The 13,599-nt window shown below is 40.4% G+C and overlaps 1 protein-coding gene across 1 annotated transcript; it reads left to right on the forward strand.

Annotated features, from left to right (window-relative positions):
- Positions 1-400: 400 nt before the first annotated feature.
- chrnb4 (cholinergic receptor, nicotinic, beta 4 (neuronal)) lies at positions 401-13,599 on the forward strand. Its single transcript, XM_084720319.1, has 6 exons — positions 401-819; positions 5,877-6,022; positions 8,785-8,829; positions 9,074-9,183; positions 9,906-10,959; positions 12,342-13,599. Exons 1-6 carry the CDS (start codon positions 771-773, stop codon positions 12,504-12,506), a joined length of 1,569 nt encoding a protein of 522 aa, XP_084576445.1. The 5' UTR covers positions 401-770; the 3' UTR covers positions 12,507-13,599.

Genomic DNA, 13,599 nt, shown 5'->3' on the forward strand with positions numbered 1-13,599 from the left:
TCAAACAAAAACTGTTACTATAATCTAATAATGATTTATAAAGTGTTTTCAACCAAATTAATAACATCTATAAATTATTTACATGGGGGAAAGTGGTTACAACTTCTGTAAAAAATTCTCATATCTGATCTTTTAAAAATTATTTTGGAGGATATGCATGTTGTAGTTATTATGTGTCATTTCTGTAGGCTGTGGGAAGTGTCTAATTCATTCATATCAATATGCATCATTTGTGTGGGTGCAGGAGATTTCAAAGAAATGAATATGGGTCATACAAAGTGCAATGACTGCATAGTAATATCAGGCGTGTCCTCACTCCTCAATCCAAGAACAATGTTTATAAACGAATAACCCTTCTTTTACCTTTCAATTTGCTAAATTCATACAGCAGCTGCTGAGCTGGTGTAAACTTGCAGTAGCTGAACGCAGTCCGGGGACAGGACCTGCAGGACTTGCTGGAGGACGGAGAGAGCCAGGAGCGCGTCAGGACAGGCTGCTGCTGCTGCTGCTGCGCGCTTTCGGAGCGTAAAGAGTCGTTTCCCTAGAGAAGAGAGGAGACCCATTGACTCTGGTGGGTGCGGATTGTTGCAAAGTTACCCCACGATGAGGCAACAGATCTTCGGTAAATAATCTGTATTGCAGGCATCAGCACAGTGCTGGTTAAGTGTCCAAACCGTGGAGCCCGGCATGTCCGAGAGGAAGAGCGCTGAACACCGCAGCTTCGAGCCTTCATCACTGACAACTCCCGCAGAGCAGATGGTGGCGAAAAAATGACTCGGGCTCTCTGCATCCTCGCTTACTTCTTCTCTTTGATCCACTGTAAGTGTGTCTTTCTTTACATTCTGTGACTTATCATGTGTTTTGTATCTGTGTGTCAGCTCCAAATTTATATAAAGTGAAAGTACTTCTTTGTCGGGAAGTGATGTGTCTTTCTTTTAAGCGTCACAAAGTCGAATCACAGCTTTTAACTTGGAGTGCAGCGAAGTTTTCAGTGCAGTGTGTTCTCAGCTGCAAAGCTTAAGTAAAAAACATAAAATGCAGGTGTCCCCAAATTCCTTGCTTTAGTTTTGACCAACACAATTAATGAAAAATTGAAATGTTAATATAAATCAAAAACACACGCATGAATAGCATTAAAAAAAAACATTTTTTGCAAGTTCAGCTGCGATATGACACCACTGTATTTCAATACAGTGTCACCAGGGGCAGTTTGATGAGTCAGTCCTGCTATCAGATGTGGCCTGTTGTCATCAGCACTCATGTGAAGGTTTGAGATAGTTAGTGTTGGGTCACAACAACATTGAGAAGTGTACACAATATTAATGCAAACAGCTTCCTATATACCTATAAAATTACTTCAGCGATCTCAGAAAACCATTGTGCCCTACCATCCTTTTATTAAATTCTTCAGCATCACTATTTCACTCGACCAGTGTGGGTTTACTTGATGAGATCAATGGGACTCAAAGTTTACACTAAGTCTCACAGGATAAATCTACTAAGTAAAGTGGTGTGACACGACCTGCGTATTCGGTCAGTCATTTATGACATTTAAGTGATGAATCACTCAGTCCTGAAGTCTTCTGCTTTCTCTTTTTTCTCTTTACTTTTTCCTCCATATAAAGGGGAGCAGAAAAGGTCACAGAGGATTTGACAATGTCTTGATAATTTTTTAACCAAATACCACAATATCAACATTTATTGCACAACATTGTAGGGATGAGGATTGGTGGTTTCTTGCTAAAGCTAATTTGGACTTGAAATTGGACAATATAACTAACTGTTAAATTATACAGTATCCTGTGCATCACCAGATGCTTTACACGCAATTGTTTTTAACATTTGTTGCATGTTTCACCCACTGTTGTAATCCTTTTAAGTAAAATACATCCACACTTTAAACTGTTAAGCTTGGCATTTTAACCGTGTTTGAGGTAGCTAGCTAATAGGAGGTTACCTGCTGCTAGAGCCAAGTGGAGAGAGTGCTGCTGTAGTGTTAGCTAGCAGTAGCATGTGCTGTTATGTTGTCTGTAACATCCGCACCAGAGGGAAACTATGTGAATAGATAGCTCAGGAAACTGAAATGAGGCACCATCATCTGTGCTGCAAGTCGGTCTAGTAAGCACCAGACGTATAGTGTTTGGCACTGGGTTTCACTACCCAACCCAAATGTTAACACCATGAGATTTTTGATAAAGTAACAAAACTTTACTGCCATACAGCCTTTAAAAAAAAGGAAAAAGACCACACGTATCACAATATAAGACCTGTGTGTGTAGATACATGTACTATGTTCATAACACCTCACTCAACCTTTGCCCTTTGTTTTGGCTCATTCACACACTTGATTATGCTTTCATGTCTCCAGCTGTATTACATTTTAGTAGAATAAGGCTTTTCACCGTGTAGAGTGACCTTATCAGCTCCACAACGGCTGAGTAGCATTGTATTAACACGCCTGACCTCACTCTCAATCAGCGTAATGTCAACACAACACTTGCAAGACGTTTTTCATTTTACACATTGAACGTGTACACACACATACCCACACCAGTGGCAATTCACAGCAGGTAATCACAAGTTTAGGTGGCGTGGTAGTGGCCTTCACCCCTGAGGAAGGCAGAGCTTGTTTGTCTCTGGTCTCTGAGGGCTTTGACAACACACGACCATCTGGTAAAGAGTGCTGCGGTGGTCCAAGCATGCTGGATGGGACCTGAGCCAAAATGACTGACAAAGGCACAGTCGTGACAGCACGCACTGACCTGTGGGGCTCGACTATCAGCACACCACACCCTGCGACGCTCCAGGACTCTGCGGGCCGATAATGACACACGCAGTTTGATACTGAGCAAGAGGAGAAGCATTAGAGCAGGAAGTCTGATATTGCTCTTACTTATAGGACACAACATCATCACATTGCTTCACACAAGGCACATGAGATGGATCTCTGAGCTTCTGCAGCCATGAATATCACTCTGCTGAGTATCGACAACAGCAGCGATTCTTCTTCAGTGGGCTCATCAGTAAGAGTCTCACCTCATTGGTGTGTTTCTCATGAGTAAGTCGACTCAGCTACTCTCAACCATGTGGGGGCATTAATAACAAGCTGCATGTTAAAGAAAATGGAAGAGGTAGCGCTACATGTATTCATTCTGCCTCCGGATAAGAGGCGCTGATCATCAGTTTCAATCAGGCTTGTCTTCACCCCTGACATGGGCATCATTTATCAGGGGTGGAGGGGCGGAGGTGGAGCGTAAGTGTTGGGATTCACAGCTCATTCTCATTTGAAAGATACATCCAGTGGTTTGCCCATAGGTGACAGCAGAATTATTAAAATACTGTGAAAATATCTGGCCTCATCCCAAATGTAATTACTAATTTGGAAACGGCTTTGGGGCCTTCAGGACATTTCAATATAATTTCTACAACACAGACATCTCTGGCTTTCTTAATTGACAGCTGCTGCTCCCCTTAAGATGTGTAAAGGAATACGTGCGGTTTGTATGAAGCAGTCTGACACATCCTGGTGAAGAAATAGAGGAGGTACAGATTTGTTCATTTTCTTTTCAAAGAGTTTCAGAGTTTCTGCTCCGGGGCAGGCACAGAGGGTACACCTGTACTTTGTCAACAGGGAGTTATGGTGCAGGATGATAAACGAAACCAACAAAACAATGCTACACTGTGTCTTGCAATACTTGTTGGATCAGAGACGGACGTGAAGACTGTGAGTGAGAGCAGCTGACCCATCCTTGTCCACATATAGCCAGGTATCCCTATATTACATTGACATTGGACCTGTACGATGTCATCAGACATTTAGAGCAGGAAGTAGTGCATAATGAGAGATGTAGAGAGAGTTGTTTGTTTGTTTAATCTTGTTACAGCTTTTATGTTATTTCCTCTTATTACATACAATATGTTGTATGTGAAGTGCAGTACAGATATTTGAAACTCTACTAAAGTACAGTAACAGAGTATTTGTACTTTGTTACTTCCCACCTTTGGCTGTATTGGATGAACAGATAGTGTTTGTGCCATTGAAATCTAGAGCGAGCACAGGCCTTCTTCCATGGCGTTTGCCGTATTGCACTGCCATGTTTGTACAGAAGCCTAGAATGGATAAACCAAACACTGGCTCTAGATATGGCCTTTTGTGTTTTTTATGTGTTTGTACCAACATAAGTCTCCTACATGCTTGGAAGGCCACTGGTCCTGTAAAGACACAATGAAATTTTAGAAACAAAGCTTCCAAGAGCTTTCTAAACACAAATTGTGTGTATTTATGTCAGTTTTTAAAGGTAGAATATGCCAGATATGTTAGTTTTTGTTTGTAACAGAACATTAAAAGTTGGAGCAGTAGCAATAAGGAGAACAAAGTAGTGAATCAGTGAAATAAAAGGTTATTTCTGATACCTTTCCCATAGAAATCATTCTAAAGCACACGCTCCCACACCTCTGTACAATGCCGAATTTTGTGTGAGTGTAGCCAAAGTGATCTTTCGTCCTGTCAGTGTCCTCAGTCAGCTCTGCCTGTGTGTGTGTGCATTTGTGTGTAGCTCTGCAGCTCTCACAAACAGAGAGCAGAAGAGAGAGAGTGATATAACTGTTGGCCACTTTGTTTTATGGAGTTCTGACTTCACACCCTGTTATTACCTGCGTGCTCGACACCACTTACTATAGTAATACTGTAGTTGTCAAACATCAGTAATGAATGTTGTCTTTTTTTAAATTATCCCTTTCTTTCTAATATGCATGTAGTGGTCACACTTTGCATTTGTCACCTGTGCTGTCACTGGTTTCAGTTTCAGGTGTATGCAGTCACCTTGTATGTACTAAAGGGAAAACTGTGCTGAGTTACACCCTGAAGACAGCTGTTTGTGCCACTATGTGTGGGTTGTGATCCAGCTCCATTTTAACATGTACAAATGCTATCCATGTTTCTTAGATTTTCTCTATGAAATAGTCCTCTGAATAAAGGCTTTTCAACTTTTTGCCAGAAGAGTGACCTTTTTTCTTTTTTTTAGCACTGTATGTAAACTGGGGTTTTGCTGAACTGTCCAATATCACCATCTGTTTGATGGACTTTTGGACCAATCACAGGAAATTACAACAGGATATCATCAGAGCCAAAGAAGGAAAAACAATGCACCAAAAAAAAAAAAAATAGCCACAGGAGCACATTAGGTTCTGGGGACATCTGGTTTGATGACTTTAAAAAGACCTGACGTGTAAAGTTCTTTAGTCTGCTTGGATAATTGCAAAGTGAAACCAGAATTAACCAGACCAAATGTAAACAGTGTCTAAATGGAAGTCTAAGCGGGAGTCAAACCCACAGCCGCTGCAGAGGACTCACAGCCAGTACATGGGGCAAACACTCCAACTGAGCAGGCCACCTTTTATTGCACACTTGAGTTAAACCTTCCTTTTCAGTTGTTATTAAGACTTCTCAGGTCTGAGTCTCCATTATGGTAAAACAGTAATCTGGGTTGTTTGAATAGTGGGAAAGCTCTGCTGTACCCTTAGCCAATGAAATCTCTCTCAATGATTTCCAGGCAGCTCCTCAATTTAAAAAATTGTTTAATGTGACAGCTTGAAACAACCAACTCAGCAGTTTGGAAACACAGTTATGCAAATAAGTGGAACCAGTCTGTAATTGATGGTCCTAATGGATTGATATCTGAAAGGAAAATACCAGAATGTATGGTCTAAACCATATCTTAGCACCTCAGTATCCTCCTGCAGCATCCGCTTTTCACAAACTGACAGCATGTCCATGGCCTAATGCTGTTTATAGGCTTTGTGCAAGCATAGTCTCTGTAATGTCTTGTAATAATATTTATATTCTGTATGTATATATATTATGTGTGCATTACCAGGTGGCAGCTGTGCTGACTCAGAGGAGCGTCTCATGAACATGTTGCTGGGAAAGAATCGCTACAATCCGCTCATCCGCCCGGCTGTCAACAGGACAGAAAGAGTCACAGTGAAGCTTCAAGTGTCTCTGGCTCAGCTCATCAGTGTGGTAATGCAAAAAAAAATTCCTGCCCACCATGAAGCCGTGGTGTATTTATTTGTCTGTGTGTGTGAAGACAAGGATATTTGTTGGGGAGACAAACAATGAGACAGGAAAAGAAAGACAGTGAAAGAAAAAGGATGATAGAAAAGTCGGACCAAGGGCCACAAAGCTTTGAGAAAGCAGTTAATTACAAACCAGCCTGCACAGAGGGGCTGTAGGTCTAAACGGATGGATGAAATGGAGGATAGATCTGGTCAGCTGTGATCTCTGCCTCTGTCATGTCCAGATTGAAACTTCAGCACATTGGATTAAAAGGGGCCATAAAGCTGTTTTAGCCACAGTGATAGAGGCTCTCCTCTGATTTACAGTGGAGGCTCCTCTCAGCTGCAGACCAAGGCTGCAAGGCTCATTCACAGCCTCACTTTATGAGTATGCATTGTACCCTTTGGGGTAATTGGCGTTTGGTATCATTTTAATGGACGTGTATGTCATAATGCCACCAATAAACATGTTATTAATAAGCACTCTGAGAAGGATTAAAATGCAGGTATGTTGACCTGTTCAAGCTAGATACCAGAATGAATATGACAGTAAGCATATAAGTCTGTCTGAAGTTATTTAGTGTCAGAAAAATGGGCCTTGCCTTGATAACTCTCGATAGTCTTTGCTTTGCAATGAAAGTTGCAGGAGCCAAAAAATAAACAATGCTGACACTGTCCACTTCATTCTATGTGTAAAACCTTCTTATGTACTTCCTACACCAACAGAGACTAACTTCTTCTCTTTGTCCTCAATATGTTCAACAACTTTGAAACAGCTTTATCATCTGTATTATGTAGAAAGATAGGATTATGGGTAGTTGAGGCTACACAGTTATGTAACCGACCATGAATAAGGGAAGATTAAGTTTTTCTTTCTAAGAAAATGTTTTTTTCCGTCAGATATGAAGCTGAATGAATTTTAAATATATTATTATGTTATAACACTATAGACCACTTATGACCCACTACCAGAACTACTTTCTTCCCAACAGAAAGAAAATAGTTCCTAGATGACAGTGCTCACAACATAGTCCGTGGATTATCTTAAGTAATCGAGTTAGGGTTTTTTTTTTTGAAAGAATCACTGGTTTTGAATTTTTAAAACGTATAGGACTAACGACACTTAATCTCATTATAGTGGAGAGAAAGCAGACATCTCTTAGCAGCATCTCTGAAACTTTGCAACTGACACCAATAAAAATCTGTATGGATAAATAGCACTACAGGCCAGGGGAAAAATATGTATTTCTGATTTTGTTGTTTATCACTTACTTGAAGCCCATTTCATTTGTTTATCCGTTACTTTTAGCTAATTTTAGCTATTTCAACTACACTTGTAGCTAAGTATATCTACTGTTTATTGGCCACTTTTAGCTTTATTTTTCATTAATTATCTCAATTACTGTACTTGCTAATTTGTTAACTTGTTTTCATGCACTTTCATTTGCAATAATGTTAAGGTTTTACACATGAGGATAGATAGATTAGTGGTAGGTATGTACTGTGCAGTAAGGTTATCTGTATTGTTGCTTGTAGCTTAATGGTCATTGTAAATATACTAAGGATCACTATCACACCAATGTGTAATCTTATTTGTTATTTTTTTTTGCCTTCACACAAATATTTTGTATTTAATCCAGTCGTATTAAGACACTCCACAATCTTTCCACACCCCCATGTCCTGAATAACTCAGGGCTTAAATCAGTGTTGGTGGTGAGCTATAATATACAGTTATAAATGAGTCCCACCCCATGCCGGACTCTTTGACAGCACTGGGCAGCTTCTTCAGTGACAGACTGCTTCACCCGAAGTGTGTTAAGGAGAGATATCGCAGGTCCTTTCTCCCAACAGCTGTCAGACTTTACAACCAACACTGTTCCCAGTAGATCACACACGCCAAAACTAAATGACTGGAATATTAATAAAAAACAATGAGCAATATCAATATTCCACTCAGGAAAATATCAAAGTATACTACACGGTGTAATATTTTCACTCAAGTGCAATATTAGTTCATACCAAACTGAGCAATATTTACATTTCAAAACGATATGCAATTGACCCTTTGCTAAGCTCCGCCCTCCTCAGTTACTGTTGCTAGGCCTGCCAAACTTTCGATTCTCGCACTGCATTTACAGTGAGAATGCTGTCAGAAACAACATCGAAATTGGGTGCTATTGTTGAGGGATAAGAGCTGAGCTAACTCAGCTTAAACCTGAGACAGCAAGCCAGGGTGAGATGCATCGTTGTCGACCCACCTTGATTCTGTATCAACACAAAAGACGTCACCATCCAGACTCATGGAAAGTCGAGTACTGCTTTTCTTTGAGCCTCCTGCACACCACGTCAACATATAGAGAAATTGAAAACTTGTCAGCTCTAGTTATGGTTGCAAAGCAATGATTGGGCAGCTGCTGTTGGAGGTGGGGCTTAGCGAAGGATCAAAAGTGTTAACTGCTGAGTCTGTTTCTTGTTTATATTCTAATTGTTTTATTTGCTCCTGATTATATCTTACTGTTACTGTTTTTATTGAGCCTTCTGTTTTTATGCTATCCCCTTTTGCTGCTGTAACAATACACATATCCTTGTTGCGGGGTTAATAAAGGGCTATCTTATAAAATTTGCAAAAATGTGATAACCACTTGATTAATCTTTCTGATTTTAGCTGTATTTTGTGTATGGAAACAGTTCTGAAACTAATGGTCACCACGTTTGTACATTTCCAGAATGAAAGAGAACAAATCATGACCACAAATGTCTGGCTCACTCAGGTAAGTGTGATGGAGCCATAGTGTCAAATATTTTCAGTCACCCTATGTCTTGTTAAATGTCCTTTCTTCTGAACTTGAATTAAACCCTATCCATTCTTCTTCTCACAATGTGGAACAAACTGCTTCTGTAATTGTGCTCCAAACATATTCCACTGATAATGAAGCATGTAATTAGAAATGAGCTGGTCGTGAGAAAGTGTGCAGAAGTATGACTTGATGGCCAGCTCTCTCTTTGTCTCTCCAGCACTGGGTGGATTACAGGTTATCATGGGACCCTGCAAAGTACGAAGGCATCGACAAGCTGCGTATTCCCTCCAGACACATCTGGCTCCCAGATATTGTCCTGTACAACAAGTAAGCATCATTGCAACATAATAGTGTTATGTTACAGAGAGATTTTACATATGTGCAATGTTGTATTAAAAATTAAAACACACAGTTACTCCTTTAAAGCCTCTAAAATTTTGGCTTGAAATAGTAAAAATGCATATATAATATCAAAGTTGGGTCTCATTAAATATCTGGGAAAATCTGAGTGAAAATGAAGCTTTATTACTATTAGAAAACCTAGTTCAAAAGCAGCTAATTTTGCTGTTTATACCATATGTCAAGACTACGCAGGTGTGGCAGATCGCATTTTGATTGACATCTCCTTCCTTAGAGTACAAAACCTGCCTTCTGTATTGAGAAATGAATGCATGCATAGTACTTGACTTGCCTCAGCATGCTGTTTAGGAACCAGTGGTTTAACCTCTATTTTCGGATGGAAACAGGAAACTCTCTTTTAGTCAAACATTTGAGAATTAAGATGGATTAAGATGGTTTCTTTTCTGTTTATCATTAATATATTTCCCAACAGATTCTCTGAAACCTCATTGTTTATATACAATGAAGGTTTCACTCTGTCCTCTGTGAATTTTGGTTTTGATATTGATTTGAGTGTCCATGGATATAGAAATAATCAAATACAAATTTTCAGTATAAGTAGTTTGCTCTTGTCTTCACTATGATTGCAAGGTTGAGACTGAGTCATAGGCTCTCTAAAGTTTTCTTTCTCTTTTTTCCTCTCTTCATAGTGCTGATGGTACCTATGAGGTAACAGTCTTCACCAATGCCATTGTCCTTTACAACGGCAGCATCAACTGGCTCCCTCCAGCCATCTACAAAAGCGCCTGTAAGATTGAAGTCAAACATTTTCCCTTCGACCAGCAGAACTGCACCCTCAAGTTCCGCTCTTGGACATATGATCACACAGAGATCGACTTGATCTTGAAGTCTGAGGTGGCTAGCATGGATGATTTTACTCCTAGCGGTGAGTGGGATATCTTGGCTTTGCCAGGCAGACGGACTGTCAACCCTCTCGACCCCACCTATGTGGACCTTACGTATGACTTCATCATCAAGCGGAAGCCCCTTTTCTACACCATAAATCTTATCATTCCCTGCGTTCTGATCACCTCTCTGGCCATCCTGGTGTTCTACTTACCTTCAGACTGCGGGGAGAAGATGACCCTCTGCATCTCCGTCCTCCTGGCTCTCACTGTGTTCTTGCTTCTGATCTCAAAGATCGTTCCTCCCACCTCGCTGGATGTTCCTCTGATCGGCAAGTACCTGATGTTCACCATGGTGCTGGTGACCTTCTCCATCATCACCAGCGTGTGTGTGCTCAACGTGCACCACCGCTCTCCCAGCACCCACACCATGCCTTCCTGGGTCAAACTGATATTTCTCGTCAAACTGCCCGCCTTACTCTTCATGAGACGTCCTCACAATGACTCTGCACGCCAGAGACTTCGCCAGCAGCGGTGTCTACGAGCAAGGAGAGCGATTTTGGGCTTGGGTTACCCAGTCGCATCCAAAACAGGTATCACCATGTCGTCTTCTGCCCTGCTGTCTTCTGACTCTGCTTTCTCCACTCCGGGGCACAAAAATGTAGCTCCTCTACTGAGCTACAGCCACTCCAACAGGAAAGGGGACCTGCGCTCCACTGACTACCTTCCCAGCAGTTTGACTTCTACCCAGGACTTCCAACAGAAAAACAACTCGGATTGGGCTGCTGACGTCCAGGAGGCAGTGAACGGGGTGCGCTTTGTGGCTGAACACATGATGGGAGATGATGATGATCAGAGTGTATGTATATACATTTAAACCAAATTTTTTTTTCACATCTATACAGTGACAGAATAAAGTTTTTTTCTAAATTTAATGTGCCACTAAAGAATTTCACATCTAAAATTTAAGAACTGAAGAAGGATGCATGATTTGTCTGAGGAATAAGATGAGATTTTAGATTTTTAAGATTATAAAATGTAACTAGATTTAAGATATATGATGCACACAAGTAACTACATTAGTTTTTCTGTCTTGAATTCAGTCATTACCCTAGATGGATCGATCAAGTAAAACATATTATTATTATAGACTTATATGATAGTAATATCATGCACAACACCTATTATAGTGTGATGCATAAAACCATTGTTATATGGTGATCATCAAGTCCAACCAATATCCAGGGCAGGGTCATAAAATGTTTCAGAATTTGACTGGAATTTAAAGAAACAGTTCAAGATTTGGGAGAAAGATATTCACTTTCTTTCCAAGAGAAAGATAAGAAGACTGATACCATACTTTTGTCTGTGTATAATGGGGGAACTGAATCTACAAATCAAAGTCTTTAGTCCAGGTCTTGAATAGAACTGTACTACTGCACATGTGAACTTGTGTAAAGCCCAACATCAACTAAATTATTCAGGCTTCACAGTCAGTGCCCTTCACTTGATCCCAGTGAACTGGATCAAAAGTGCTTGTATTGATGTGATAACATTTATTCTGTGACCCCTGAGGTTCAGGATGGAATACCACTAATCCTAAGTAGTGGCTGTGACCCAGAAAATTGAAGGCAGACATTGAGCAATCAATTATTTTCTCAGATAAATCAATGAAATAAGGAGGGAAACAGGAGTGAGGAATGACTTGTTTCAAAAACTACCAAGGGCAGTGGGTTGAAAGGGTCAATAGCTATGTCAGTGTAGGTCTCAACAATATGGAGACAGTCCATACAGGGATATAACTTAACTATGTTCCCATTCAAAGATTACTCAGTCAGAATCCTAAGAAAAGGCTTACAGAGTCTAAACAATTTTATTTGTAAGACTGGACATAACACATATGTAAAGGTATACTACAGCATGCCCTAATTCAATCCAACTGTAAATAATCATAACAGGACGAGAAGATGTGTATATGATGTCAGTAAGTTGAGTTTTTACAGTTTGGATTCAAAGATCTTTGATGTCCAGAAAGTGAATCACTCTCACATTTATTTACTCATTCATTCACTCTGCCCCCAAGTGGCTGCACAGAGGCATGGCTGCATCCACAGACAACCAATTGACACAGGATCATTTGATCATCACACCCCTCCTCAAGGCTGTTTTAGTATGATAAATTTAAAGTTTGTTGTGACAAAAATATGCCCACTGACTAATTTGATTTCTGTATGTTTGCAGGTGATTGAGGATTGGAAGTATGTGGCTATGGTGGTGGATCGTATGTTCCTGTGGATCTTTGTGATAGTGTGTGTGGTGGGTACGCTGGGCTTATTTCTTCAGCCACTCTTCCAGAGTCAGATTCCTTCCAACCAGGAGCCCAGCTCAGAAACGCCTCGTATATAATGAGCAACAAAGAAGACAGAGCAGCTTTTATTTATTTATTTTTTTTTTTTTCAGCTACTGACACTTCCTACGTCCTGCTCCATTTGGATCCCATGTCAAAGTTCTCCTTTCCTATTTCCTATATATGCTTTGGGCTAGGCAGGGGGGGCCTGTAAAAGCAACATATAGACCTACAGTAATGTATATAGCCACATCTCAAGTTGACTAATGTAGCAAAACCCTAGCTAACTAGCAGGCTAATCTATTAATCATTAGCTAGCTAGTTAGCAAGTGTGTTGCTTTGTAGCAAAACGCTAGCTAACTAGCTGGCCAACTAGTTAGCTTTTTGCTTACACCAGCTAGCTAACATTAGCTAACTTAACATGTGATTGAAGCCTGTGTCACTTTTACGGGCCCTGCAGCAACATCTTTCAACTATCTACATCAAAATGTGGTTTTCTTTTCTATAAGCCCAGCACAGGAAAATACAGGAAGCAGGAATGGATAAAGCTGACTGAGGTTCTACCAGGTATCAAACTTGCTCAAAAAGGGGCGGGACATAGGAAAATTAAGCTGTTAGGATAAGTACGTATTGAGTTGTTTTTGTGTTCATTTCAAGCCTGTAGAACCACATGGTGGGGTTAAAAAGCACCACCAACAACACCATCAGTGCCAAACCCCACCAATAGGGTAACTGAGAGGGTTAAACAAAAGGTAGAACCACTCCTTGTCATTGGAACAGACAGGATCTTTGTGCAAGACGCAACATCAAATGTCTTTTAATGATGAAAGCCATGTGGTCTACAGCAATACAACCCCAGCATTATGAGGAAATGGGACATCTGCAAGGGACCTAATGTGGCATCATTGCAGGTCATTTCCCTTCTACAAAGGACAGCTGCAGAACTGGACTGAATTCACCTTTCACTGCACTGAAATATGCTGAACTATTGCAGAAATATGCCCAAATACTATATGGAAGAGATATGAGGAACATCTGTCTACTGTCAGATATTGTTTCACTCCACTTCTGTTTAAGTTATATTACCATGTCACTGAAATGTGATGTGTGATTAAAGAATGGATAATAAAGATAAATGTGTGTCCTCTTTCA

Source organism: Lutjanus erythropterus, chromosome 1 (genome assembly GCF_056507025.1).
Source record: "Lutjanus erythropterus isolate fLutEry1 chromosome 1, fLutEry1.hap2, whole genome shotgun sequence".
NCBI classification, from domain to species: domain Eukaryota; kingdom Metazoa; phylum Chordata; class Actinopteri; order Lutjaniformes; family Lutjanidae; genus Lutjanus; species Lutjanus erythropterus.

Excerpts from the sequence above, each read along its gene's own strand:
- chrnb4 (XM_084720319.1), top strand. The coding sequence starts at position 771 with ATGACTCGGGCTCTCTGCATCCTCGCTTACTTCTTCTCTTTGATCCAC. Across the intron at positions 8,830-9,073 it reads CAAATGTCTGGCTCACTCAG|CACTGGGTGGATTACAGGTT; the intron begins GTAAGTGTGATG and ends TTGTCTCTCCAG. Across the intron at positions 10,960-12,341 it reads GAGATGATGATGATCAGAGT|GTGATTGAGGATTGGAAGTA; the intron begins GTATGTATATAC and ends GTATGTTTGCAG.